The 24,958-nt window shown below is 47.0% G+C and overlaps 1 protein-coding gene and 1 long non-coding RNA gene across 3 annotated transcripts in view; one reads left to right on the top strand and one right to left on the bottom strand.

Annotated features, from left to right (window-relative positions):
• Positions 1-2,081: 2,081 nt before the first annotated feature.
• On the bottom strand, positions 2,082-10,675 carry LOC144729734 (uncharacterized). Its single transcript, XR_013587750.1, has 3 exons — positions 10,423-10,675; positions 5,757-6,049; positions 2,082-2,275 (listed from the first exon to the last, which is right to left on the bottom strand). It is a non-coding gene; the product is annotated as an uncharacterized LOC144729734 (long non-coding RNA).
• Positions 9,467-24,958, top strand: part of LOC144729733 (neurexin-1-like) — a 379,724-nt gene continuing 364,232 nt past the window's right edge. Inside the window, exon 1 of one of the 2 annotated variants that reach the window (XM_078610192.1) lies at positions 9,467-10,708. In XM_078610192.1, the coding sequence (XP_078466318.1) occupies positions 10,012-10,708 (697 nt within the window). In that variant the 5' untranslated portion in view covers positions 9,467-10,011. The remainder of the gene's footprint in view (positions 10,709-24,958) is intronic. The other variant, XM_078610189.1, reaches the window with a different exon arrangement.

Raw genomic sequence — 24,958 nt, forward strand, 5'->3', positions numbered from 1 at the left:
ACCCCTAGGTCGACTCAGCCTCAAATGAGTAACAAGTGCGGTGTGTAAACATCGCAAGTGGGGATACAAAGGCGGCCGGGCGTGGTGCTGGCCACCCCACCCTCTGGTGTACCGTGCCGGCCTTCTTAGGTGCTCGCTGACAGCCCTTGCCCCAAAAGTCTGTTGAGGCTATATGGGGCGTTTTTGTCACGTGACATATACATAGAAATGTACGTTTGTGTGTGTGATAATGTATGCTTTTCAGCTTGTATACTGTGTTCACGTTTGTATATATTTTAGAAGCGACGTATGATCTGTATTCAAGTTATCTGCATTTAGCCACAGTGTTTTGTACGTGTAGTGCTACGTGTGTGATTCTCCATTTGTCACTGGGTTAGTGACTTCAACATGGAACAGGTTACCTGTGTCTTTGTAGTGAAATAAGTGGAGCTTATCTCATTACGCACGTCTGTAAAATGACTCACGAGTACTGCGCTTTGCAGTATATATATAGACTGTATGCCCTGTTTATATACTGCGGGTATAAAATCAATGCGTGTGCCCTGTGTCTTCGCCACGCATTGTTTACAACAGTGCTGTCCATTCGGCGATGTACTATACATAGAATGTATATTCCCGTGTGCATTATTAATACACGTCTGCATTGATTACATTATAACATGTGTGTAGCCTGATGTGACATTACCTATTGTGCCTGCTGTATTTGCGGCGATTAATAACTCCTCGTCACGACCGTGACTTGTGATGAAAGAACATCGCGCGTTATGTGCTGTGGTGACGCGCGCTAGCGGCACTAAGGGGACTTATAGGGAGCATTGTCGTCGGTTCGATTCCCTGGTTGCGAAGCGGTATATGAACGCAGTCTGGTTGTCTTTTAGGTCGGCTCGGCCTAAAAACAAAATAGCCAGAGTGGCGCGTTCATTCTTTACATCGGCATCACGCACCACCGGCCGAGACAAACTCATCCCAGCGCCGCTGTCCATTCGTCGGTGGTGCTGAAACCATCGCCACCTCTACCACCAACTGCTACCACCCCATTCTCGTTGTATGGCGTGTCGCACTTAATAGGCGCTCGCTGACAGCACAATCTGGTGTGTACAGATTGAAAGCGGCGACTGTGTTAATAGTGGTGGCGGTGGGTGGTGCTGTTGTTGTTGTGTTTATGCGAGCACATCAAAAGCGTGTAGGCTGTACACGGTGTGAGGCACTGCGGACGCGTCGCTTGGTTCGCTCGCTCCCTGGGCCGGAGAGCGCCGTTGCGACTCTGCGGGGGGAATTGAAATCAAAACGCGGGCACCACTCATGGGATGCGCTGCGCAGTGTAGACAAAATACTACAACAACAAGAAAATAAAATAAAAATCGCTCGTGAATTTTTTTGGAGGACAAAACTTTTAATTAGCCTTATGGTGCGTATCGTAGTGTTTATCAATAACTTTGCGTTTTTTTGTTGGCAAATATAGCAATTGTACACAGGGGCTTTTTGAAGGCACGTTAAGATGACTCCTATGTACCGTTCCTATTAGTACCTTTTTTTCCTCCACATACACTTTAAGTCGACAAATAGACTAAATAGTATATCCTGCTTTTAAAATACACCATTAGTACCTAATTCGACGTATAATTGTCATATGTTTTTGAGGTGACACGTGCTAATGCTACCTCAACATGTGCTCATACACCACTGCCGACGCGGCATGTACACCGTTGAATCCACCCCACACCCCCCGCCCCCTCCATAAAATTGCGATTACAATAAAACATCACGTTTTTCAATACGCTTCGCACCAAACAGATGCTGTACATGGACCAACATTGCACAATAGGATTGTCGAAGGGCGCTTTTGAGCAAGCGACTTATTTTAGTCCGCTTTACTCATGCCACCATTGCACAAAGCCGATTTTACACGAGGTTGGCCCGAACACCTAACCCCGAGCGTTTGTCCGTTGTATTTATATTAGATAAATACGGATGGACGTTGGAGGTGCAAAAACAAATATAGTTTGTACTATAATTGTATTATGAGCCACCACCAATAGAAATGTACGGAACTGACAAAACAGCGATAACATGAAGGGAGACGCATCCTCTGCTTTTTATTTTGCACGTTCATCGTGTGCAGACAGCCGTCGCAACTCTATAAATTGCTCGGAGAATTTTCTCTTTAAAACAATTCCGTTTGTAATTTTAGTTAATATTTTCTCACCCAGTTTTCCGTGTGGGTGTGTGTGTGTTTTGTTTATTCATGTGATGCTCGCGCTAAGGAAATGTTCATCTGGACACACACACACACCACACGCCTTATCAGCAGAGCACAGTCTGGCATGATAATTAACAGGAAAAAACCCCAACACACACATTATTTAAATGAGTTATAACGCCACAAAGTAACTTATGTGTGCCTTTACGTGGATAGATTTTAAAAAATATATAAATCAGTAATTGCAGAGCGGTTTGTACATCCTCAATGTGTAAGTGTAATATTTTTTTTACCAAATTGTAATTGTTTCCGATAATTATTTTCACACAAAAATTACATTCTACACATATTTTGCATGCATACATCACGCTATCTAAATTAATTGCACGTGCATTTTATATGTACATATATATCCACAGAGTTTAAATGCTAATTGTGTAGTTTTCTCCTGCGTTTGCAACGGTAGTCGAAACTAAACAGATGCCGCTCTCTCACACACACACATACCGACGCAAATAAGGCACCGTCTAATAGCATTTCTTGCAGTGTGTGTAGTGCATTTGATTAAAACAAAACAAAAATACGGAAATGGAGACACAAATTAATTCATTTATACTTGAGCGCGAGATTATTTGAGAACCATTCCGACTCTATTTCCCGCCTTGATAAGGTTTCATTACTTTCCAATAGCATCAATCCGCACATTGACTTACGGCCAAATTATTTGCAGACAAAAAGTAATCAGGCTGTCTGTTGAAAATGAGTTTCCTTCATTGGGATAAATGTGCCGCTTCACTTTATGAGTGGCTCACCTAAAACGCATGGTGCCGTAATTTCACGCGCAGCATTCGTGCTGCGCGCATTCACTCCCGCTTACACCCAGAGCGTTATTCGCTTGAATATCGCATTGGGGAAAAATATTGGTAGGTTGTCCACCTGTATTGCACACTTTATTTGCACACGTGTATCGTAACGCTTATTTATTCAATAAACCATTATATATTTTTACTTATTTATTTCCGTAATCGTAAGCAACATTGTAATTTGGCTTAGACGTTAGATCTTCATTGATTCACGTGATAACATAAATGAGTTGTGCCGCTGTATATCTCATGCATATTGCGGCGTGGTGACATCACACGAGCGTAGTATCCAAAGGGTATATGTAAGAAAAACGGTCCGTTTTTTTTATGAAAGGTTTTAATCTGAAAGCGCGATAATTTCGGCAGCTCACAACACATCCGATTTAAAATACAGCAGTCGGATTCTTTGAGCGGAGATGCAATTTTAGCTCGCATTCACGCCATCAAATGCGCTTTGCAACTGCTTGTTCGAACTCCCGTTCAAGTAATTACACCATTGAGGAATTCACAAATAGTGACCGCGAGTGCTTCTGGTTGGTGAAAGCGATTGGCTCAGTGCTTGCGTTTGGCCAGGTCACGTAAGGTGTTCAAACAGGCTTCTCTCATCCGAGGACTCCCTGTTAATTTTTTGAAGAATTACAACACTTTTTTTTACTGAAATTCAAAGACGAGCTGTACATTTTCATTACATTTCAAAGGAATTGTTATTCCTGTATTTCTTGTTTTTTAATCAGAGTTGTTTGTAATACTCGGGAAATGTAATTTAACTGAGGGTTCAATTTGACCCCAATCACCCTTCCTAAAAATGGAAATAAGCAAAAATTCATCCAAATAAAATAAAATACAAATTAGTATATACAGTACCATATGCACATATTTAAAACTAAAATTAGGAAATTAACATGTTTAAGTTGTATATTTAAAAAAAACCAATTTGCACCAGAAATTAAAAAGGAAAGGTTGTGCACTGTTATATATTTCTCGTTATGACGTCGAGATGGCAATGTATTTTTGAACAATTCTTCAGTTCTTTATTTAATGGGTTTATATATTCACTGGGAATAATTGTCGTCCATCGTGATTATTCATAACCCGTTAGTCCTGTTTTATCTCTTTCCAATTTGCCTATGGGTTAAATCATACCCTCCTGGCCTTAAACAGCAGCTGTAGTACACTACCCCTGGTTGCAAAATATGATCACGTACGCAATCCTAAACAGTCATATATGCACTACTCTTGAGTCAAAGTTTATCTACCACTGCAACATAATTCACGCCTGATTGTGTGCATAAACATGCTTTCTTTCATTCACTGCAAATAGGCACTTGGGAGTAATCGCCTCGATTTCCAAGAACTCTCCCTGACACTTGGTAACGGTGTCTTATGGTTGTTATTGTTTGACTTGCATCACACTGGGATTTTTGCACACAGCGTTGTAATACGGTGGGTTTTTGTCTTTCTGGAAGATTTGCTGGTTTATCCAGGATGTTTCTGTTGCGCGTCGTCGCTTTAAGATGTTCTCTGTTCAGATTTTGTTTGTTGCGGTTGCACCCGACTCAAGAGCCGCATGGCTCACCGGTCTATACCGAATAAACGAAACTTGAACTTTATTACTATTGCGATCGTGTTGTTTCCCACTTTTAATGTGAGTGAACCTTTGAAGTGATACACTGCCATCACAATCAATTCTAACTTAGATCCAAAACGGCAGAGAATCAAAGGCATGTGGAGAATTTAAGTTTTTTTTTTATTACAGCCAGATTCAAATGTTACATCTTTTCAAATTAAAAAAAAAAGTGTTAAACGTTCAAATTTCTGAATTAAGTTCTTAACGGCAATGATTCATTCTCAACATACCCATTGAGCTACATATACATTGACTTGGAGATTAATGTCAATTTCAAGTTAACTATTTGGGGATAATTTGTCTCAGGTAAAGGTATCATATTGACCTTGAGAGTGTTTTAGATGGGGCATTTAGGTCAGCACCATTCTATTGCAGAGGGTTACACGAGCCTTAATAATGTCCGCAGGTTACACAATACCGCAATTTGACATTTCATCCAGGGGTTGACACCTCCTCGGACACAGGACCTGAATCTCCCTCACCCATGGCATCCATGCTGTTGACTCCCTATCCCTATTCAAGTCCACACTCAAGACCTAATTTTTTGTTCCTTTGCACTGAAACTGACTGCCTCTTTCTTCTGTATAAAATAGGTGTGCCCACTGTTTTGGTACGGCTAAGATGCACTCGCATAGTTAATCTCTTTTACTCAAAATTGTACTCCATAATAATAATAATTTCGTACATTTGCTGTTTACGAAATTCTTACGTGACAAAAGCGATCACGAAGGTGCAAATGTTTCAAATAAAATATCTACAGTCGTCTCACAGTGGAGGGCAATGTTGCTATGCGTAATCTCAATTTCAGGGTACAGGCTTCGCTCGCTTTATGCGGGGATATGCGTTCGAACAAAAGGGCTTACAGTACACAAACAACATGGTCCCACGTTCCATCACATAGTCGTGTACGAGTGAATTAAAACCGCGTCACATAGCGAATTTTGGTGAAAAACAGGCGAGCTATATGTACGCAAAATCGCACAAACTGAACCCACACAATGAGGCGGACCTGTAATGTATCAAACGTGGAAAATTTGAACCAGGACGCTGACACGCAAGGACCTACCTTTTTTGAATGACGTGGCGGCGATCTTTAAAGTGCAATGGGCAGCAGACCGCGCGCACTCTGCGGTCGACACGTCCACGGCAATAGCCAGGGGCGGCTCGCCGGATTCGAACCGTGCACCTCTGCAACGTGCGGCGAACTCACTCCCGCCAGGCCGGGTCGCCGCCCCAATTTGTATTGCGCACGATTGCGTGAGCACTGGCAAAAGGGTGCTGCGCCCATCCATCCGTACGGCTCCATGGCCTCGGCCCGTGCTGCTCCATCCCCACCGCCCTTTCTCTCCTTCCCTACCGCTGGGGGAGATGGAGGCGGGGGGTTGGAAACGATTGTTCATAAAGAGTTTTTCTTTTTAAACCTTCATGCCAAGTTTTAGTTCACATTAGGCCCTTTGGTTGAAGCGGACATTCATGACAGAGGGGAACTCTCGGCAGAGGGATGCCAACATGGGAGCAGCAAGCGGGGGTGGACGTATCCCTGATGATAATCAAAAATTCATCGTCAAGCGTCCGTAGACAAGGTTAAATGATGCTTACGGCATACATGTTCCCCTGTGTGCTTCCCCGAACCCGTACCATGCAGGGGCATGGGAGAATTAGTTCCCACGTGTTCCGCCTTGGCTTAATCACTGCATTAGGCTATTCCGCGTCAAAACATCGATTGCTATTATTGTTTACTCCCATCGTTTTTTCTTAAAACAAAAACATAGCCCTGAAATTGAACACGATACCTTTTCCACTGCCACATCCGAGCCGAGCCAGTGCTTGGCCTTCACCGTGCAGGTGTTGCTTTTTCTTTCACTGGTTATTTGCCAAGCCGATCTGGAACTAAACCTTACAAGACATCTGAATGTGGCTTGGGGCTGTGCAGGTGCCTGGGGCAGTGCTAATGACTAATTAATTGTGTGTGACATCAGAGAGTACAAACCCGTTCGTTGTCATGTGTGTGACATCAGCAGCACGGCTTGGGTTCTGAAGTGGAAAAAACGTCTGGTTCAGGAGCTGCCAGCTATAATGGGAAATATGCATCTGTAAGTATTGCTATTGACTACTCCTCCCACTATAGTGCTTTTGCATTAACCACGTGATGTCACGACCAGTTCCAAGTGTGGCCCACAAAATAGCTTCCAGCTCACTGACGAAAAGGGAACTACGTGGCCTGCTTCGGGAGCCCACGTGGTGCTGGGTTGGCCCGATAAGACTGGCTGTGGGAACCCAGGCTGAGCCCACGAGCCCTGTTTGCAAACGGAGCCGGTTTGCTTTCCAGCGGTTGTGAAAACGTGGTGTTGCGCATCATGCTGGAAAATCCCTTTAACTGACCCGTAGGAGGGAATGCTCTCCTGCCCGGCATCTCATGCAGCGGGCGATATTTTCACGGTGGGCGCCAAAACAATTGCCTCTCTTCAATCCTTCTAAGTGCTGTTCAGTGACCTCATGAGGGATAAGGAAGCCTTGAATCAAAGATTATTTGTCAACACCCATGTTAAGTTTTTTGGCGTAAAAATGCAATGCATGGTAAGATGTGCAGACTGAAATAACTACAACGCGTTGGTCGCATTCCAGCTGCTCCATGCGATACATTTCTCGTAAACTTTTTTTCTCTCCGTAATTAGTAAACATAATCGTGATTAATTTTACGTTACACTTTGGTACCCATAGCAATGCTTGGTAAAGTTAACATTTGCTTTCAATAAGTAATCCTTGCAGCATTTATAGGACATCACAAAGGTGGCATTGCAGAGGATTTGATTTGAATGTAACGGTATGCTCGGTGTAAATAGGTATGCCACAGTTAGTCGATCGACATGTCGCTCTCGGTGGGGTAATGCGTGGTGGTCTCCGATATCTTCCAACGTTGCCTTATTTGTAGGGATGGCGTTGGATAGTTTGCTCGATCTATCGATGTGCCCAAGGAACTGCACTTTTTTTCCGATTTAAAGGTGGCTGGAAGTCGTCCTTTCTTGCCCTGATTGTGGCCGGCCGGTAATCGTGCCCCACACGTATCCGTTAAGTGGTGTGCGCTGTCCGCGGTATTCGCAGTAACTTTCTGAAGCGTCCCGTTTCCTCTTGCTTATCATTGGCAAAAAAAAAAGAAAAAAACCAAGAGGGATTGTCGTGGGTGTTGGAGCTCTGTCTGGCGAAGGCCATGGCTTCCCAGTAAGGGCCTGCCAGAAAAATCGATCACCGTCCCAGAGACAGTGGCGGACACGGTGCCCCGAGTAAAGCAGACGGGGGGGGGGGGGGGGGCGGAAGCTCTTTAAATCTCGGGGAGAGAAATGTGTGCAAGCACGAGCCCAGGGCTGCATCACTGTGGTGTAACAGCAGGTGATCAGGACCTCCAGGGACTCACTGTGGCCTTGCCAAGAGTGGCAGCGATGATGATGATGATGCTTATAATGCTGATGAACCATTTCACAGGCTGCTTATTTGTTTATTTTTATTCTCACTCAACGTACCGCATTAGGTTAACTGTTGAGCGCATACATGCTTTGAAAACTTTCTCCGTTTTGTTTTATTTTTGATACTGTTGATGCCGAATTGTAAGCACACCTTATATAAGCACAGTCCTGGGCTAAGCAACACATCTTTATACAGGCAGGGGGTGGGGGGAGGGAAGTTATAACTACGGTTGCCACCCATCCTGGTTTTCCCTGGGTCATCCTGTTTTTGAGATAGCCATCTTTCCAGAACATTACACGTTAACATTGGCAATTTTATTTTTATTTAATCAGTTATATATAATTCTCCCCTCAGCTGATATTGTGATATATTTTTCTTCGAAATATATACATATATACATAAATGCAATGTATTTCATTGTATGCTCGCTGGTATTTGACTGTAGATTACATTTTCAAGTAGTGGTGGTGGAGGAGATCACCCCCATCACCCAACTCTTTAGATCCACCACTGATGGCAACTCAACTTCTCATACAAGCACACTTTAGATATAAGCACACCTTTCCTTGCCTCCAAAGGGTGGGGGGGGGTGCCAATTCGACTTGAAAAATGATCTCACCGCGGAGAGTGATAATTTAAATGATGGTACCATTCAAAGTGATAATTTGAAAACTGCGGCCACACTTGTAATTTTAATGCAGCAGGGGAATGTTTCCCTCTCGTTCAATTGAAGTTTTCGGGGCGGGGGTGGCGAGTGGGAAGGGCAGAGAAATTGCCTTTTGAGGCGGATGGGGAGGGGGGGGGTCTGTACAGCACCACTTTCTATTTTAGACTTCTTATCAGCAGAGGCCAGGGGCCATTCTTTGGGGCATGGCCCGAGCTGACGGCCCCCTTCGGAGCTCTCGCGGTTACTTTACAAATGTCCAATTTTTCTTTGGCCAAGGATTTCCTTTGGTCACTCGCACACAAAAAAAACCAGGGTTTAAACGGGCACATTTCTAGCGGCGCTCCTGGGTGAAAATAAAACAACGTACGTTGGCTTCGTCCATCCGCCGCCGAGGAATTGCATCTCGCATCCGTCGCTCGTGTTTCTGTCTCGAAATATTTAGCAAAGTTGAAGCAGGAAGGCATATGGGATACGTAATGCATCGTTACATTTTGTAATGTATCACAACCGCTTTTTGAATGGAGGGTGATCAATATCCATGTTTTCACTACTCGGCAGTTACGAGTACGAATGTCTACTAAGATTTATAATGTTAATGTTATACCTTATTTCTTATGTGTTTGGATTCCGCACTGCTTTGACCATTATGTCATTCGACCCCTTTGTTCACCCCGCAGGCTGACATAATTAATTTCCTCATCACCGTGGATCTGCTGCCGTGGAAAAAATTGCACGAGAGAGTGGTGACTATGCCTGAATATTAAGTAGCCCGTTTCCGACTGCATGACAAGGACACCTTTGTAGCCTTCAGATAGAGGGTGGAGGAAATTGCGGATGGATTCTGGGCGCTTTGACGCCGTGCAAAAACCCACTGGATCAAAACATCTGCTGCCTCAGCAGGAGGGGGCCCTCACACTTTGACTGGTTAAGGGTTTGCTAAAAAATAGAGAGAAAAAAATCCCCCCAGTTTTAGTGCAACTGCAAGCAAGGCGAAAGCTTTTTGAACAGGGTGTGCGAGAGAAGTGCCTTGAGGATTTACGGCTGCGGTTTTTGGCGGTTAGGACGGTAATGGTTTAATCTGTACGGTTACTGAAGAAAAGTGCAAAGGCATTTTTAGTTCAGTCGATTAAGTTTTCGTGAAAAAACAAAAGAGAATCAATTCGCATCCCTGTTACCACTGCCATTGTTCAACATGACCTTGAAAAAGCCCTACATCGTGTGGAGCTTTTCCTTCCTCGTGTGCATGGTGTGCTCCCTGGAGCTGGAGTTTACCGGATCGTTGAACCAATGGACCAGGTTTCTTCAATGGGACCCCAACTTGAACGGCAACCTCAGCTTCCAGTTCAGAACCAACATGACTGACAGCTTTCTGCTCTACCTGGACGACGGGGGTCGTTGCGACTACCTGAAGATGGTCGTCTCGGACAGCCAGGTGCAGCTGCACGTCATGATGCACTGCGCCGTCCCGCTCAAGCTCAGGGCCGGCCGCAAGGTGCACAACAACGCGTGGCACTCGGTGGAGGTCAGCGTCTTGTTCAAGAACGTCACCCTGACGGTGCACGGCGAGACGGTGCACGGCGAGGTGAGCAGCGTGGGCCAGTACCTGAGAGTCAACAGCAACCTCTTCGTCGGCGGAATTCCGGCCGAGGAGAAGGCCCGCCGCATGCACCTGGACAAGGTCGCCCCGCCGTTCAAGGGATTCGTGGCCAACCTGAAATACGGGAACATGGCCGTGTCCCCGATCAGCAGCTACCAGGTCCGCTCCGTGGCGCCGCGCTCCTGCGCCCTGGAGAACCCTTGCCAGAACGGAGGGATTTGCTTCGTCAACCAAGAGGGCACGCTTTGCGATTGCGACAATACCGGCTTTCACGGACGATACTGCACTGAGGGTAAGGACGTCGCGATTGCTGCATTAACGAAAAAAAAAAGACAAAACAAGGGCACGGTCGGCGCTACTTTAAAGGGGGAAAAAGTTTTGGCATTGCCGCGCTGATCGTACGATCGCCGCCGAGCTCGTTGCTGTGCTTGCCAACGCACCGATGACACGCGCTAACACACATTTGGAGCACCGTATGCGATTAAGAATTGGCTGAATTGGGTTTTGGCCAACGAATGTTGGCATGGTAAAATACAATATATGCCATTGTCTGTCTTACTGCATAACTTATACAAAATATATGTATATACTGCACTGCCAGAATACAGGTATAATGAGCCAAAATTTCTACCAAACATTTAGTTTATTAACCCATTACTCTTATGAAATGATCACTACAATTAAGATATGAGGGTCGATGTGAAATGCTCTATAAAAAAAGGTATCCACTACATAGACTTCTGACTTAATTATGCGATTTAATAAAGTATTAATCTCAACTTGTGATTATAAGAACCTAATTAGCTATGTTCGACAGTCTGTAGAAACAACACATGTAGCAGCTATAAACAGCTCACTTCATTAAGGCCCTCTTGTTTCATTGCTATCCAGACCTCCTTTACACTGGCGTCGTGATTGGAGCGGCTGACTGATATTAGTCTTTGTGTTTCCTGCTAATCTATGTAAGGCTTGCAGGCATTGGCCAGTGCTTTTATATTCCTGAATTGTGATTTGGCTGCTGCAGTAGTTACAATTTTCTTGACATCGATCAAAATGTTAAGGCTGTGGATGAATTCTCATCTGGTACAGGTAGGTGACGCGTCACCTTGATAATGTAAAGGACAAGATGAACTGCTATATACTTGCTGTCTCTTTACCTTAGAAAAAAATAAGCACACATTGGCGATACTGATATTGTTTTTATACCTCTCTGTGTGTATCGATGCTATGGGTAGTGTTTACTTTCCATACCTCAGGAACCTTACTTTAAATTTTAATTACTAGTTTTCACGAAACATGACGCATGTCACCAAAATAATTCTGATGAAAATTAAATTCATCCCCAACCCACGAACAAGTATAAAAAAAATATAATTTGTCCCATTCGATGACTTTTGTTACGTTGGGGGTGGTGTGACACAGTGATTGAGGGTGTTGGGGTGGGGTGGTGTGACACAGTGATTGAGGGTGTTGGGTGGGGTGGTGTGACACAGTGGTTGAGGGTGTTGGGGTGGGGTGGTGTGGCACAGTGATTGAGGGTGTTGGGGTGGGGTGGTGTGGCACAGTGGTTGAGGGTGTTGGGGTGGAGTGGTGTGGCACAGTGGTTGAGGGTGTTGGGGTGGGGTGGTGTGGCACAGTGATTGAGGGTGTTGGGGTGGGGTGGTGTGACACAGTGATTGAGGGTGTTGGGGTGGAGTGGTGTGGCACAGTGATTGAGGGTGTTGGGGTGGAGTGGTGTGACACAGTGATTGAGGGTGTTGGGGTGGGGTGGTGTGGCACAGTGGTTGAGGGTGTTGGGGTGGGGTGGTGTGGCACAGTGGTTGAGGGTGTTGGGGTGGGGTGGTGTGGCACAGTGGTTGAGGGTGTTGGGGTGGAGTGGTGTGACACAGTGATTGAGGGTGTTGGGGTGGGGTGGTGTGGCACAGTGGTTGAGGGTGTTTGGGTGGTGTGGTCTGACACAGTGCTTGAGGGTGTTGGGTGGGGTGGTGTGACACAGTGATTGAGGGTGTTGGGGTGGGGTGGTATGGCACAGTGATTGAGGGTGTTGGGGTGGGGGTGGTGTGACACAGTGATTGAGGGTGTTGGGGTGGGGTGGTGTGGCACAGTGGTTGAGGGTGTTGGGGTGGGGTGGTGTGGCACAGTGGTTGAGGGTGTTGGGGTGGGGTGGTGTGGCACAGTGGTTGAGGGTGTTGGGGTGGAGTGGTGTGACACAGTGATTGAGGGTGTTGGGGTGGGGTGGTGTGGCACAGTGGTTGAGGGTTTTGGGGTGGGGTGGTGTGGCACAGTGGTTGAGGGTGTTGGGGTGGGGTGGTGTGGCACAGTGGTTGAGGGTGTTGGGGCGGGGTGGTGTGACACAGTGATTGAGGGTGTTGGGGTGGGGTGGTGTGGCACAGTGGTTGAGGGTGTTGGGGTGGTGTGGTGTGACACAGTGCTTGAGGGTGTTGGGTGGGGTGGTGTGACACAGTGATTGAGGGTGTTGGGGTGGGGTGGTATGGCACAGTGATTGAGGGTGTTGGGGTGGGGGTGGTGTGACACAGTGATTGAGGGTGTTGGGGTGGGGTGGTGTGACACAGTGATTGAGGGTGTTGGGGTGGGGGTGGTGTGACACAGTGGTTGAGGGTGTTGGGGTGGGGGTGGTGTGACACAGTGATTGAGGGTGTTGGGGTGGGGTGGTGTGACACAGTGATTGAGGGTGTTGGGGTGGGGTGGTGTGACACAGTGATTGAGGGTGTTGGGGTGGGGGTGGTGTGACACAGTGATTGAGGGTGTTGGGGTGGGGTGGTGTGACACAGTGATTGAGGGTGTTGGGGTGGGGTGGTGTGACACAGTGTTTGAGGGTGTTGGGGTGGGGTGGTGTGACACAGTGCTTGAGGGTGTTGGGGTGGGGTGGTGTGACACAGTGATTGAGGGTGTTGGGGTGGGGTGGTGTGACACAGTGTTTGAGGGTGTTGGGGTGGGGTGGTGTGACACAGTGATTGAGGGTGTTGGGGTGGGGTGGTGTGACACAGTGATTGAGGGTGTTGGGGTGGGGTGGTGTGACACAGTGTTTGAGGGTGTTGGGGTGGGGTGGTGTGACACAGTGGTTGAGGGTGTTGGGGTGGGGTGGTGTGACACAGTGTTTGAGGGTGTTGGGGTGGGGTGGTGTGACACAGTGATTGAGGGTGTTGGGGTGGGGTGGTGTGACACAGTGTTTGAGGGTGTTGGGGTGGGGTGGTGTGACACAGTGGTTGAGGGTGTTGGGGTGGGGTGGTGTGGCACAGTGATTGAGGGTGTTGGGGTGGGGTGGTGTGGCACAGTGGTTGAGGGTGTTGGGGTGGAGTGGTGTGGCACAGTGGTTGAGGGTGTTGGGGTGGGGTGGTGTGGCACAGTGATTGAGGGTGTTGGGGTGGGGTGGTGTGACACAGTGATTGAGGGTGTTGGGGTGGAGTGGTGTGGCACAGTGATTGAGGGTGTTGGGGTGGAGTGGTGTGACACAGTGATTGAGGGTGTTGGGGTGGGGTGGTGTGGCACAGTGGTTGAGGGTGTTGGGGTGGGGTGGTGTGACACAGTGGTTGAGGGTGTTGGGGTGGGGTGGTGTGGCACAGTGGTTGAGGGTGTTGGGGTGGAGTGGTGTGACACAGTGATTGAGGGTGTTGGGGTGGGGTGGTGTGGCACAGTGGTTGAGGGTGTTTGGGTGGTGTGGTCTGACACAGTGCTTGAGGGTGTTGGGTGGGGTGGTGTGACACAGTGATTGAGGGTGTTGGGGTGGGGTGGTATGGCACAGTGATTGAGGGTGTTGGGGTGGGGGTGGTGTGACACAGTGATTGAGGGTGTTGGGGTGGGGTGGTGTGGCACAGTGGTTGAGGGTGTTGGGGTGGGGTGGTGTGGCACAGTGGTTGAGGGTGTTGGGGTGGGGTGGTGTGGCACAGTGGTTGAGGGTGTTGGGGTGGAGTGGTGTGACACAGTGATTGAGGGTGTTGGGGTGGGGTGGTGTGGCACAGTGGTTGAGGGTGTTGGGGTGGGGTGGTGTGGCACAGTGGTTGAGGGTGTTGGGGTGGGGTGGTGTGGCACAGTGGTTGAGGGTGTTGGGGCGGGGTGGTGTGACACAGTGATTGAGGGTGTTGGGGTGGGGTGGTGTGGCACAGTGGTTGAGGGTGTTGGGGTGGTGTGGTGTGACACAGTGCTTGAGGGTGTTGGGTGGGGTGGTGTGACACAGTGATTGAGGGTGTTGGGGTGGGGTGGTATGGCACAGTGATTGAGGGTGTTGGGGTGGGGGTGGTGTGACACAGTGATTGAGGGTGTTGGGGTGGGGTGGTGTGACACAGTGATTGAGGGTGTTGGGGTGGGGGTGGTGTGACACAGTGGTTGAGGGTGTTGGGGTGGGGGTGGTGTGACACAGTGATTGAGGGTGTTGGGGTGGGGTGGTGTGACACAGTGATTGAGGGTGTTGGGGTGGGGTGGTGTGACACAGTGATTGAGGGTGTTGGGGTGGGGGTGGTGTGACACAGTGATTGAGGGTGTTGGGGTGGGGGTGGTGTGACACAGTGATTGAGGGTGTTGGGGTGGGGTGGTGTGACACAGTGATTGAGGGTGTTGGGGTGGGGTGGTGTGACACAGTGTTTGAGGGTGTTGGGGTGGGGTGGTGTGACACAGTGCTTGAGGGTGTTGGGGTGGGGTGGTGTGACACAGTGATTGAGGGTGTTGGGGTGGGGTGGTGTGACACAGTGTTTGAGGGTGTTGGGGTGGGGTGGTGTGACACAGTGATTGAGGGTGTTGGGGTGGGGTGGTGTGACAGTGATTGAGGGTGTTGGGGTGGGGTGGTGTGACACAGTGTTTGAGGGTGTTGGGGTGGGGTGGTGTGACACAGTGATTGAGGGTGTTGGGGTGGGGTGGTGTGACACAGTGATTGAGGGTGTTGGGGTGGTGTGACACAGTGATTGAGGGTGTTGGGGTGGTGTGTCACAGTGATTGAGGGTGTTGGGGTGGGGTGGTGTGACACAGTGATTGAGGGTGTTGGGGTGGGGTGGTGTGACACAGTGATTGAGGGTGTTGGGGTGGGGTGGTGTGACACAGTGTTTGAGGGTGTTGGGGTGGGGTGGTGTGACACAGTGATTGAGGGTGTTGGGGTGGGGTGATGTGTCACAGTGATTGAGGGTGTTGGGGTGGTGTGACACAGTGATTGAGGGTGTTGGGGTGGTGTGTCACAGTGATTGAGGGTGTTGGGGTGGGGTGGTGTGACACAGTGATTGAGGGTGTTGGGGTGGTGTGACACAGTGATTGAGGGTGTTGGGGTGGTGTGTCACAGTGATTGAGGGTGTTGGGGTGGTGTGACACAGTGATTGAGGGTGTTGGGGTGGGGTGGTGTGACACAGTGATTGAGGGTGTTGGGGTGGTGTGACACAGTGATTGAGGGTGTTGGGGTGGTGTGACACAGTGATTGAGGGTGTTGAGGTGGGGTGGTGTGACACAGTGATTGAGGGTGTCGGGTTGGTGTGACACAGTGATTGAGGGTGTTGGGGTGGTGTGTCACAGTGATTGAGGGTGTTGGGGTGGTGTGACACAGTGATTGAGGGTGTTGGGGTGGGGTGGTGTGACACAGTGATTGAGGGTGTTGGGGTGGTGTGACACAGTGATTGAGGGTGTTGGGGTGGTGTGACACAGTGATTGAGGGTGTTGGGGTGGGGTGGTGTGACACAGTGATTGAGGGTGTCGGGTTGGTGTGACACAGTGATTGAGGGTGTTGGGGTGGTGTGACACAGTGATTCAGGGTGTTGGGTGGTGTGACACAGTGCTTGAGGGAGTTGGGGTGGTGTGGTGTGACACAGTGCTTGGTGCACTGTGCTCTGAACTCCTAGCACCACTTGAGCTCAATTTCTGGGTAGACATCAGTGGCAAGCGATATTCAAGCCCTTCCGGTCGCCCCCCCCTTCACCAAAAGCCACACTGGAGGATGTTCAAGCAAATCCCCATGGCTGACACAGCACAGGGATTCTTTTTTTTATCCAGCAGTAAATCGATGAATGGCTTAAAATTAATAATAATATTGTTGCTGTTACGATTATTATAAACAGCAAAGGCTGTCTGAATTGAGCTTTATATATGTACACAATAATTGTCCCATTATAATGGGGGAATATAATAACTTCTACAAGCCCTGGTGGATTCTCACGCACGAGTGAGACTTTTTCTCTTAATTTTGAGTCCTGTAATAGGCTTCCATCCGTTACATAAGTGTGCTGCTGCTGCTGCATTTATACGTAAAAAAAAAACCGCACGAGACGCCACGTATTACCCATACACTCGACACACTACATACGTGATAATTATCGCTCGAAGTTTTTTTTGTTAATTGCATGTTGGTTTAAAACACCCCACATGAAATCTTAAAAAAAGACATCGCGCTTCTGATTAAGTCGACGTTAAAGAAAATATTGTCATGGCAAGCATTACAAAAATGTACATCACTATTCCCGAGAGGAAAGTAGTGGGTAACTTTAATACCAAAATAGATGCTTGCAATTGTATGTTGTGCAATTAACAGGCACCCCCGTCCCTTGTAACACTACAGCATAATTCGCACTCATCACGCCGAGATTAATTTTGCTCCCAAAGTAACGTTATTGGTGTGACTCAACCTTGTGGATAAGTGTGAGATGAGGTTAAATTACCCCTAGCTATACTTGTACTGAGCAAGGATTTTAGGGAAATGTGGGGGGGGGAAGTGTGGGAATTTGTAAAAAAAATCATTTGCATCTCATTTGCATACACCCCTCGCAATACGAACTACGATATGGCATTCGAATCCACTGTGTGTCAATGTTCAATGTGAATTCGTCGCTGAACGAACCAGGCTGTGGCCATGCATGTATATTTTAAGAGTATGGCCAATGCATCATTTCAAAAGTCCCCACTTGTGGGGATAATTGAATACATTACGGTCGCGGAAGATGAATTTAGCCTTGCTGGGAAGCGCACAATATATTGCACTCGCCGGTCTATTGTTTTATGCTCTCGCTCTCACTCTTTCGCAGCAATCTCATGTCAATCTTTCCTTCGAGATAAATCGGTAAAATCGAAAATGTCGCGCTCGCCTTTTGCAGCGACGTGCAAGCTTTACTGTACCCACACACACACACACACGCGCGCACGATACTCACACAATCAGAATGTCACAAACGAGGACAATTCAGCCTTGAACGCTTTCCTAATTGGGCAATTTCATGAATTGCCCGACTACTGTACTTTAACAACACCCCCCCCTCTACCTCCTCAAAACCCATCCCTGATCAATTGCGCCCTCACTCGCGTCGCCCCCCTCTCAAATGTCCTCCTCGGGAGCTTCGTCTTTGCTCGCAGAACCTCGCGCGGAAACTCTTTGTGCGCGCGTGTCTTCTCGACGCGTCGTGGCCACCGCAGCGCAAAAGTTGCATCGGCGTCGTCACCGTCATGTCGCGCGCGAATGCGATTGAGAGGCGTTGTTCATTTTGACAAGCGCGCGTTTAATGTCCACCGATCCTCTTGCGCGTAAAAAAAGAATAATCATCGTGCACCACCGTTTGCCGATCCACTGCTGGATGAATGGCTCTCTCTCTCTCCATTCTGTGTGGGTAACGGGGGGGGGGGGGGGGTTCGTTTGACCATACTTCACCCGGGGCTTGCTCAGTGCGAGTTGGTGCAGGGGGGTTCCAGTTTAGTTATCGGCTCCCCACCGATGACCGTGAATCGAACTCATGTGACCGGGTTCGTGCCCGCGGTGTGTGCAAAATCACCGCGTCATCACTCCCCTCGGCTGTCGCAGTGCGTTTTAATAACCCGCTGCCATTGTGTTTTAATAACACGAAAAACTGATAGCACCCAAAGGTGAATTATTCGTGGAATGTGCGTGCATTATTGATGGAACATGCGCATTAAAGTACCTGGACCGCACACACAGCGCAGATCACGGGGTCGTAATTCTATATTGCACGTGGCGACAGTTTCCTCTGTAAATGTGGCCGGTGATCTTACATTGTGGAAGATTCTTTTACTTTTCATGGGTCTCTTGCAGCATGATGATGGTGGTGGTGGTAGTGGCGATGGTGGTGGCCATAGTGGGGAGCAGTAGTGTAGCAGTTAGCGCGCTGCGCTATGAACCAGGGCCACCCGAGTTCAATTGCCACTCACGGTCAACACCAGTGACGATTATCTGAACCGGTCCTGGGCCTCCCCTAGGGCGACTCAGCCACAGATGGGTACCTGGTGCGTTGGGCTGGCCACCCACCCCCTCGTGTGCCGTGGCGGCATTCATAGGTGCTCGCGAACAGCACTGACAGCCCCAACAGTCTGTTGGCGAAAGTGCTGGTGCCATCACAGTTGATGTCCCGTTCCACTTTCATTTGGAACCACTGCAGCTGATGCATCCAAATGGGCTCCCCAATTGTAACTTAACAAAAAAATGTTTACTGAAAACTTTGCATGAAATGTGGATATTCGAAGACGATTCAATTAATGATCCGAAAATTTTTCATTGCGGTGCTCGTTGAGGAATATATGGGGGGGTGGAGTTTGGCCCTGATGACCTCAAGATGTAGAAACAGAGGGAGGTTACCGAAAACATTGTGCAAACAAAGAAATATTTGCTTAGCACACCTAAATCCACAGATGAGACCCTCAAGGGTAAAACTGGTACAGCACTTGCATGTTTACACACACACACTGCTGGAAGACAAATACGCCGAATGACTTTAGGCTATTTAACTTCTACGTGTAGATACAGGATGGCAGGTGATTAATTTATTTAATGTATAATATATAGCGAAGTAATTTGACTTGTTCAAGAGGACGTCTATTTTAGAGATGGATAAACGAAATCACCCCGAATGCAGGTGGTGCTAGTTGGATTACTACTTCGAAGGGTTGCGAGAAATGGTGGCGGCTTGGGGAAGCATTTATTCACCAGTGGATTGACCATCGACGATGACGATGATACATCATTGCCACCTTAGATGAAAAGCTTAAAAATCGCAGCCTTTTTAGCTTTCTGTGCATCAGGTGACGCACACCACGTGCCGTTTCACAACAATCACGTTGACTACTCACGCAGTGTAAAATGTTGTTAAACTTGTAGAAATAGTCGCACAAGGATGGAGTGACCATTCGAGCTACCTGGCAGACTGAGGGCCTCTCGATGACGTCATTACGTCTAAAGGGAAAAACCTCAGCCAAAAGCCATGATGTCATTATGTGCAGATAAGCCTTCTCAGCCAAGGCAATGGAGTCATTCCGTACAAAGAGATACGTCTTCTATAATACAGGTTTTTTTGTGGTTAGATTGCGTAAATATAAATATGTCGTTAAACCCGCCAGCACCCGACACAGCCAATTAGTAAGGTTTGTCACATAATCAGAACATGGTAATTCGTTACTAGTACAGCAACACCGGTGTGTTGGAGAGCAAATCCACAACATTTACAGTTTGAGATACGCCTTCTCAGCCAAAAAGGATGACGTCATTACGTGGAAAGAGATCAGCCTTCTCAGCCAAAAAGGATGACGTCATTACGTGGAAAGAGATCAGCCTTTTCAGCCAAAGCAATGATGTCAACACGTCTAAATGGTTTAGTTTAGTTTTAATACATACGCCTTTTCAGCCGAAGCGATTATGTCATTGCATCTAATTAGATACGCCTTTTGACCAAAGCGATAACAATACGTTTAAATATGTAAGACTTTTACTGGTAGGAACCTCCTGGTTACACCAGCCCACAGGAGATGATTGTGTCCGTCCGTCCGTCGTGCAGGGAGGGGCTGGGTAGGGAGGGAGGGGCTGGGTGGGGAGGGGAGGGTAGGGAGGGGCTGGGTGGGGAGGGGCTGGGTGAGGAGGGGAGGGTGGGGAGGGGCTGGGTGGGGGGGGTCTGGGTGGAGAGGGTGGGGCTGGGTGGGGGGTGGGAGGGGAGGGGGTGGGTACCCCGTGGTGCCCTTATAAAACTCAACGTTTAACTTACTCACGCCGGCTTGTGCCCGCCCTCGCAGTCGGACATATTTGCGGAATACACCACGCCGCCGTTGACCCTGGCCATTGACCGAGCAACCCAACGTTCCTACCAGCTCCCTCCGCAGGAATGTGTTTTCGCCAACGCGATGACGTCATTACGCCTGGAGATGTCATCATGACGTGTGATGTAATCTGGAGCAGTGACGTTTTGTGCTGCGTTATGTCGTCTCATTTCCCGAGACCCAAATGGGTCTCAGTGCTCTGCTGGTATACAAAAAGTGATGGATATTCAAATCCAGGCAGACATGTTTAAAATCAAGCGTAAGATTTATAAACGTCGTTTTCACGGGGAGACCTGCATTGAAAGTACACAGTGCCACATTAGGTACGGCAGAATGACATTTTAACAATTGTAAGCAACACAAAAGAAAGTGAAATTCCCTAAAATGAACTCTTTAAATTACGTGTGAAATCAGTTGAACATCTACGTTGGATAATATTAACACATCGATAATATAAATAAGGTAAAGCGTAAATGAGATAGAATGCAATTATGAAAATAATTAACATTCAGTTTGACCAAGAAATGAATTCAGTTAATTTTATAAAACCTATTCAGAGCGAATAGGCATTACATACGAAGTCTCACAGTGTATATTATCCGATAACCTAATGATCTTGAGGATTGGGCCATTTTAATATTTTGCCAATAATTGAAATAATTCATCACCTGACGAATATTTCCAATGCCATATCTTCATGTGGGCAGTTCTACCAATTAGACAACCTCGCGGTAAAAAAAAAACCTCATTATACGTATGGCTTGTCATTTTTCAAGTAATTATATATACTGTATCTTTTAGAGAATAAGTCAAATTATTTTGTGATGCCGTTGCATTGACAGTGGGTGCACAATGCGTGAATACACATTCGTCAATATCACTATATATAACACAATACATTGCATGTAAACAATATATAACCGAAATTTGTGCTATGGAGAAGGGCTATTGCCTGAAACGTCGCCAAATTATATTCAAATAAACACATTTTCGGGCTCACAGTGTTATTTACACGTGTGTTGAGTTTCAAATTTTTTTTTAATTAATAGACATAGTCAATGAATGGTTCGACAGACACACACACCAAACTGAATGCACCACGGTGCAGATGCAAAAGTCAGTTCGTGTGAGCGCGTTCGACACCGCAGTATTCGACGAGCATTTCTCCTTTAGCAAAGAAAGGCGGACAAAGCCTCTCTCGATGTGAATTAGACCTAATTGCTTGACACGCTATATCCAAGTAAAAAAGCCACTTCATTCCACGCTCGACCGCCTTTGTCTCTCCGGTCACGATGTGCGCTCAACGCAACAGGTGCTCGTTTTCGGCTGGGCTGACCTAGGAGGGGCCCAAAACAAACGTCAGGTATCGCTCCTCAGAGATCTTAGCCAAGTCTGGGAATTAAACTCAGGTAACCCATGTTCGTAACGTGGTGCGCTAACCACTGCGCCACCACGCGCTCATCACCGGCACATACACCGTTGGACAGATGTTGCCCCACAGATGACGAACGAAACATTTGATGGAAAGATTTTATTTTTTATTTCAAGGGAAAATCTGCAGAAGCTTTTGTTCAAACCTTGGGAATCCATCGTAAATGCATGGTAAATTCCAAACGTCGCAGATTTTGTGGTGTGCTGAAGATTTTGGTTATCTGCCTGATCTCAGCCCACATGATCAGTCTACCCTTTAGCCCTGAAGATATCACAGATGGCTTACAGAAAGATAATGTTTCTTTCCCATCCTCCATCATGAAGAAGCCCAAAATGTTTCAGGGTTCTTCTTTGAGGCTCCGGGATTATTGTTGCCATAGCAACTGATAGCTGGAGCGGTGGCGCAGTGGTTTACGCACTGCGCTATGAACCCGGTGACCTGAGATCAGTGGCGCGTGAACCAGTCCTGGCTTCCTCGCCTTCACCAACCCACATTCACCAGCGTGGGGAAGTATGGCCAAACAGCCCCCACATCTGACACGGCATCGGGAGGCCTTCTTTCAGCATGCGATTGAACATGGGCTGTAACCTTAACAAGTTTGTTTTTTTACAGCCAAAACTATGATTCGCAGTTGATGTTTGGGTTGGCCATGCAATGATCTACCTAAATCTATTTCATTGCTAAACTTGCTTGTGAGAATTAATCTTCAACTTACCGGTGAGCAGAACCAATAGTGATTGGCGTGTTAAACATTCGTACATATGATCATTTGTTTGCCTATAATTTGGTGGTGCAGGCTCTTATGACACAGAACTGGCAAGATCATTGTGGCTTAATCAACAATACATTTTTGTAGAAAAAATATTTCTCCCTGATGTGTTTTCAGGTTGTACCGCTTGTTCTTTGGCATGGTGTCTGACGGTTCGCTCCATGTACTGGGAGCTTCTTCAGGAGCAATTCAGGAACCTTACAGCATAATTAGACTGTTGGGGCACGTGCTGGTTATCGCAATAGAGATTCTGTTGACATGGCTTATAACGACAAATCCTGTGCATGGAAAAATCTCCAATGTAAAAAACAAATGTGTTAGGTTAACTATTGACATAGAGTAGACTGGCCAGAGTGTAATTAAGTGGAAGAGTGGGTCATGATGATTATTGTCATGGATATACAGAGCACAATTACTCTTTAACTGTGGATAATAGAATTCGCATACAATTTGGATTGTTGATAAATGGAGTTCAATTTTAGGCACAGTATCATTCACGAGCAGGAAGTCCTCAGAGACCCCATGGAATCCCTGCTCCCACACACACTCTACCCTGCTCCCACACACACTTTTCCCCCACTCCCACACAAACTCTTTCCCAACGATCCACGCTGACCTGTTATATGAGTTTGAAACAAGGCTCATCCGATGCACGAGGACATTGCAAATGTTAAAGCGAATATGCGTTGCTGCGGTGGAATTAGGCCGATTTTTTGGCAAAAGGTCAATGTTTTTTGGAATTTCCACCACGTTCACATACATTGCTAAGAATGTTTCACATGCTCCCTCATTGTGGAGCGGTCGAGGAGAAGTACCTAGATGAACATATTAGCCACTCATTATATAGGGCATCATTGTGGAGAATATAAGTAACACATTAAATAAGCACAACCATGTTTTCTTCATATGCCCATCTCTCCACATAATAAATAAAAGTATATTGTAGACAACCCATCAGCAGCATGGCCTTCTGGGAGTGCATCATTTCAGCAGCATTGATTCAAGACAAGCAAAGCCATTCTAGAGTCCAAAGCCGGTTCACAAGCAAACCCAGTTCTTGTCTTGAATAAATGCTGCTGAAAGTGTGCATTCCCAGAAGACCGTACAGCTGATGAATTGCATAAGAAATACATTATTTATATATAAAGATATATATATAGATGGTGGTTCTACCAGGGGACGAGATAGTTCGAAAGGTCGTGAGGTCAAATCCTGGATAGGGGCTGACGAGTGCAAGCTCTTAACTTGTATTTAAGAGCTTGCATCTTGAATCCCTGCCTCACTTGATGCAGCAAATTTGGCTGTGACGGTCCCACCTGATGACGGAGACATGTGTTGCCTCCGAAACGTCGTGATTTTATTATTTTTATTAATTTTAATTTCATTTTTTACCTACGTGACTTTACCGAAAGAACTAAGAGTATGAATCCTTGCAGTCAGGAAAGCTTCAAATCTAGAATTGATTGCCTCTACTTGAGCATTGTTCATTGCAAGGCCCGCAGACCACTGGCGGCCCCTGGTGGCCTTAAAGTGCGGCCGCTGAGGTGCGTCACCCCCGACAATACACAACGAGTGACAAAACTCATCACCCACCCAGCCACCCACCCACCATCGTGCTGCTGTCAAACCCCAGTGGTTAACAAATGGTGTGGCGTGCCCTCACACTGATGATGTCTTGTCGGCGAAAGTGGCCACCCCCTCTGGAAATCAGTGAAGAACGCTGCTCTACTTAGTTGCAGTTATAAACCAGGCGTGTAACTACTCATTTTCTTAGGTTTTTTCGGTAAAGTCACGTAGGTAAAAAATTAAAATTTATAAAAGTAAAATAAAAATAAAATAAAAATCACGACGTTTCGGAGGCAACACAAGCTTCCATCTTCAGGTGGAACCGTCACAGCACGATAGCTGTATCAAGTGAGAGAAATTCCAAGAAAACAGTCCTTGTATATATACTGGTTGAGGGTGGGAGGAGCCAAGGTAGGCCCTGGATATTATTATTGTGAGGTTCGGTGCGGCTGAAGCACGCTGTTAGGAATGAGCCTTTGTTGTGTAAACTAGGTGCGGATGATGTAAAGGTGCATGTTAAAGGGACTGAGCCTTTTTGTTATGTAAGAATATTAATCCTTGCAGTCACGAAAGCTTCAAATCTAGAATTAACTACTCATTATTCCTTTCTTTCCCGACGATTCGATGAATTATCACGAGTCAGGTCTTGATTTCATTTAAGAACAGATTCGTTTTGTCTCGGTGTTTGCTGTTTTGTTTATACCGTTTCTCATTTGCCGTTTGCTCTGTATCATTAGTGCAGTATTGTTTCGCACCATTAG

This window comes from Lampetra planeri, chromosome 33 (genome assembly GCF_965212315.1).
Source record: "Lampetra planeri chromosome 33, kcLamPlan1.2.h2, whole genome shotgun sequence".
Taxonomy (NCBI): domain Eukaryota; kingdom Metazoa; phylum Chordata; class Hyperoartia; order Petromyzontiformes; family Petromyzontidae; genus Lampetra; species Lampetra planeri.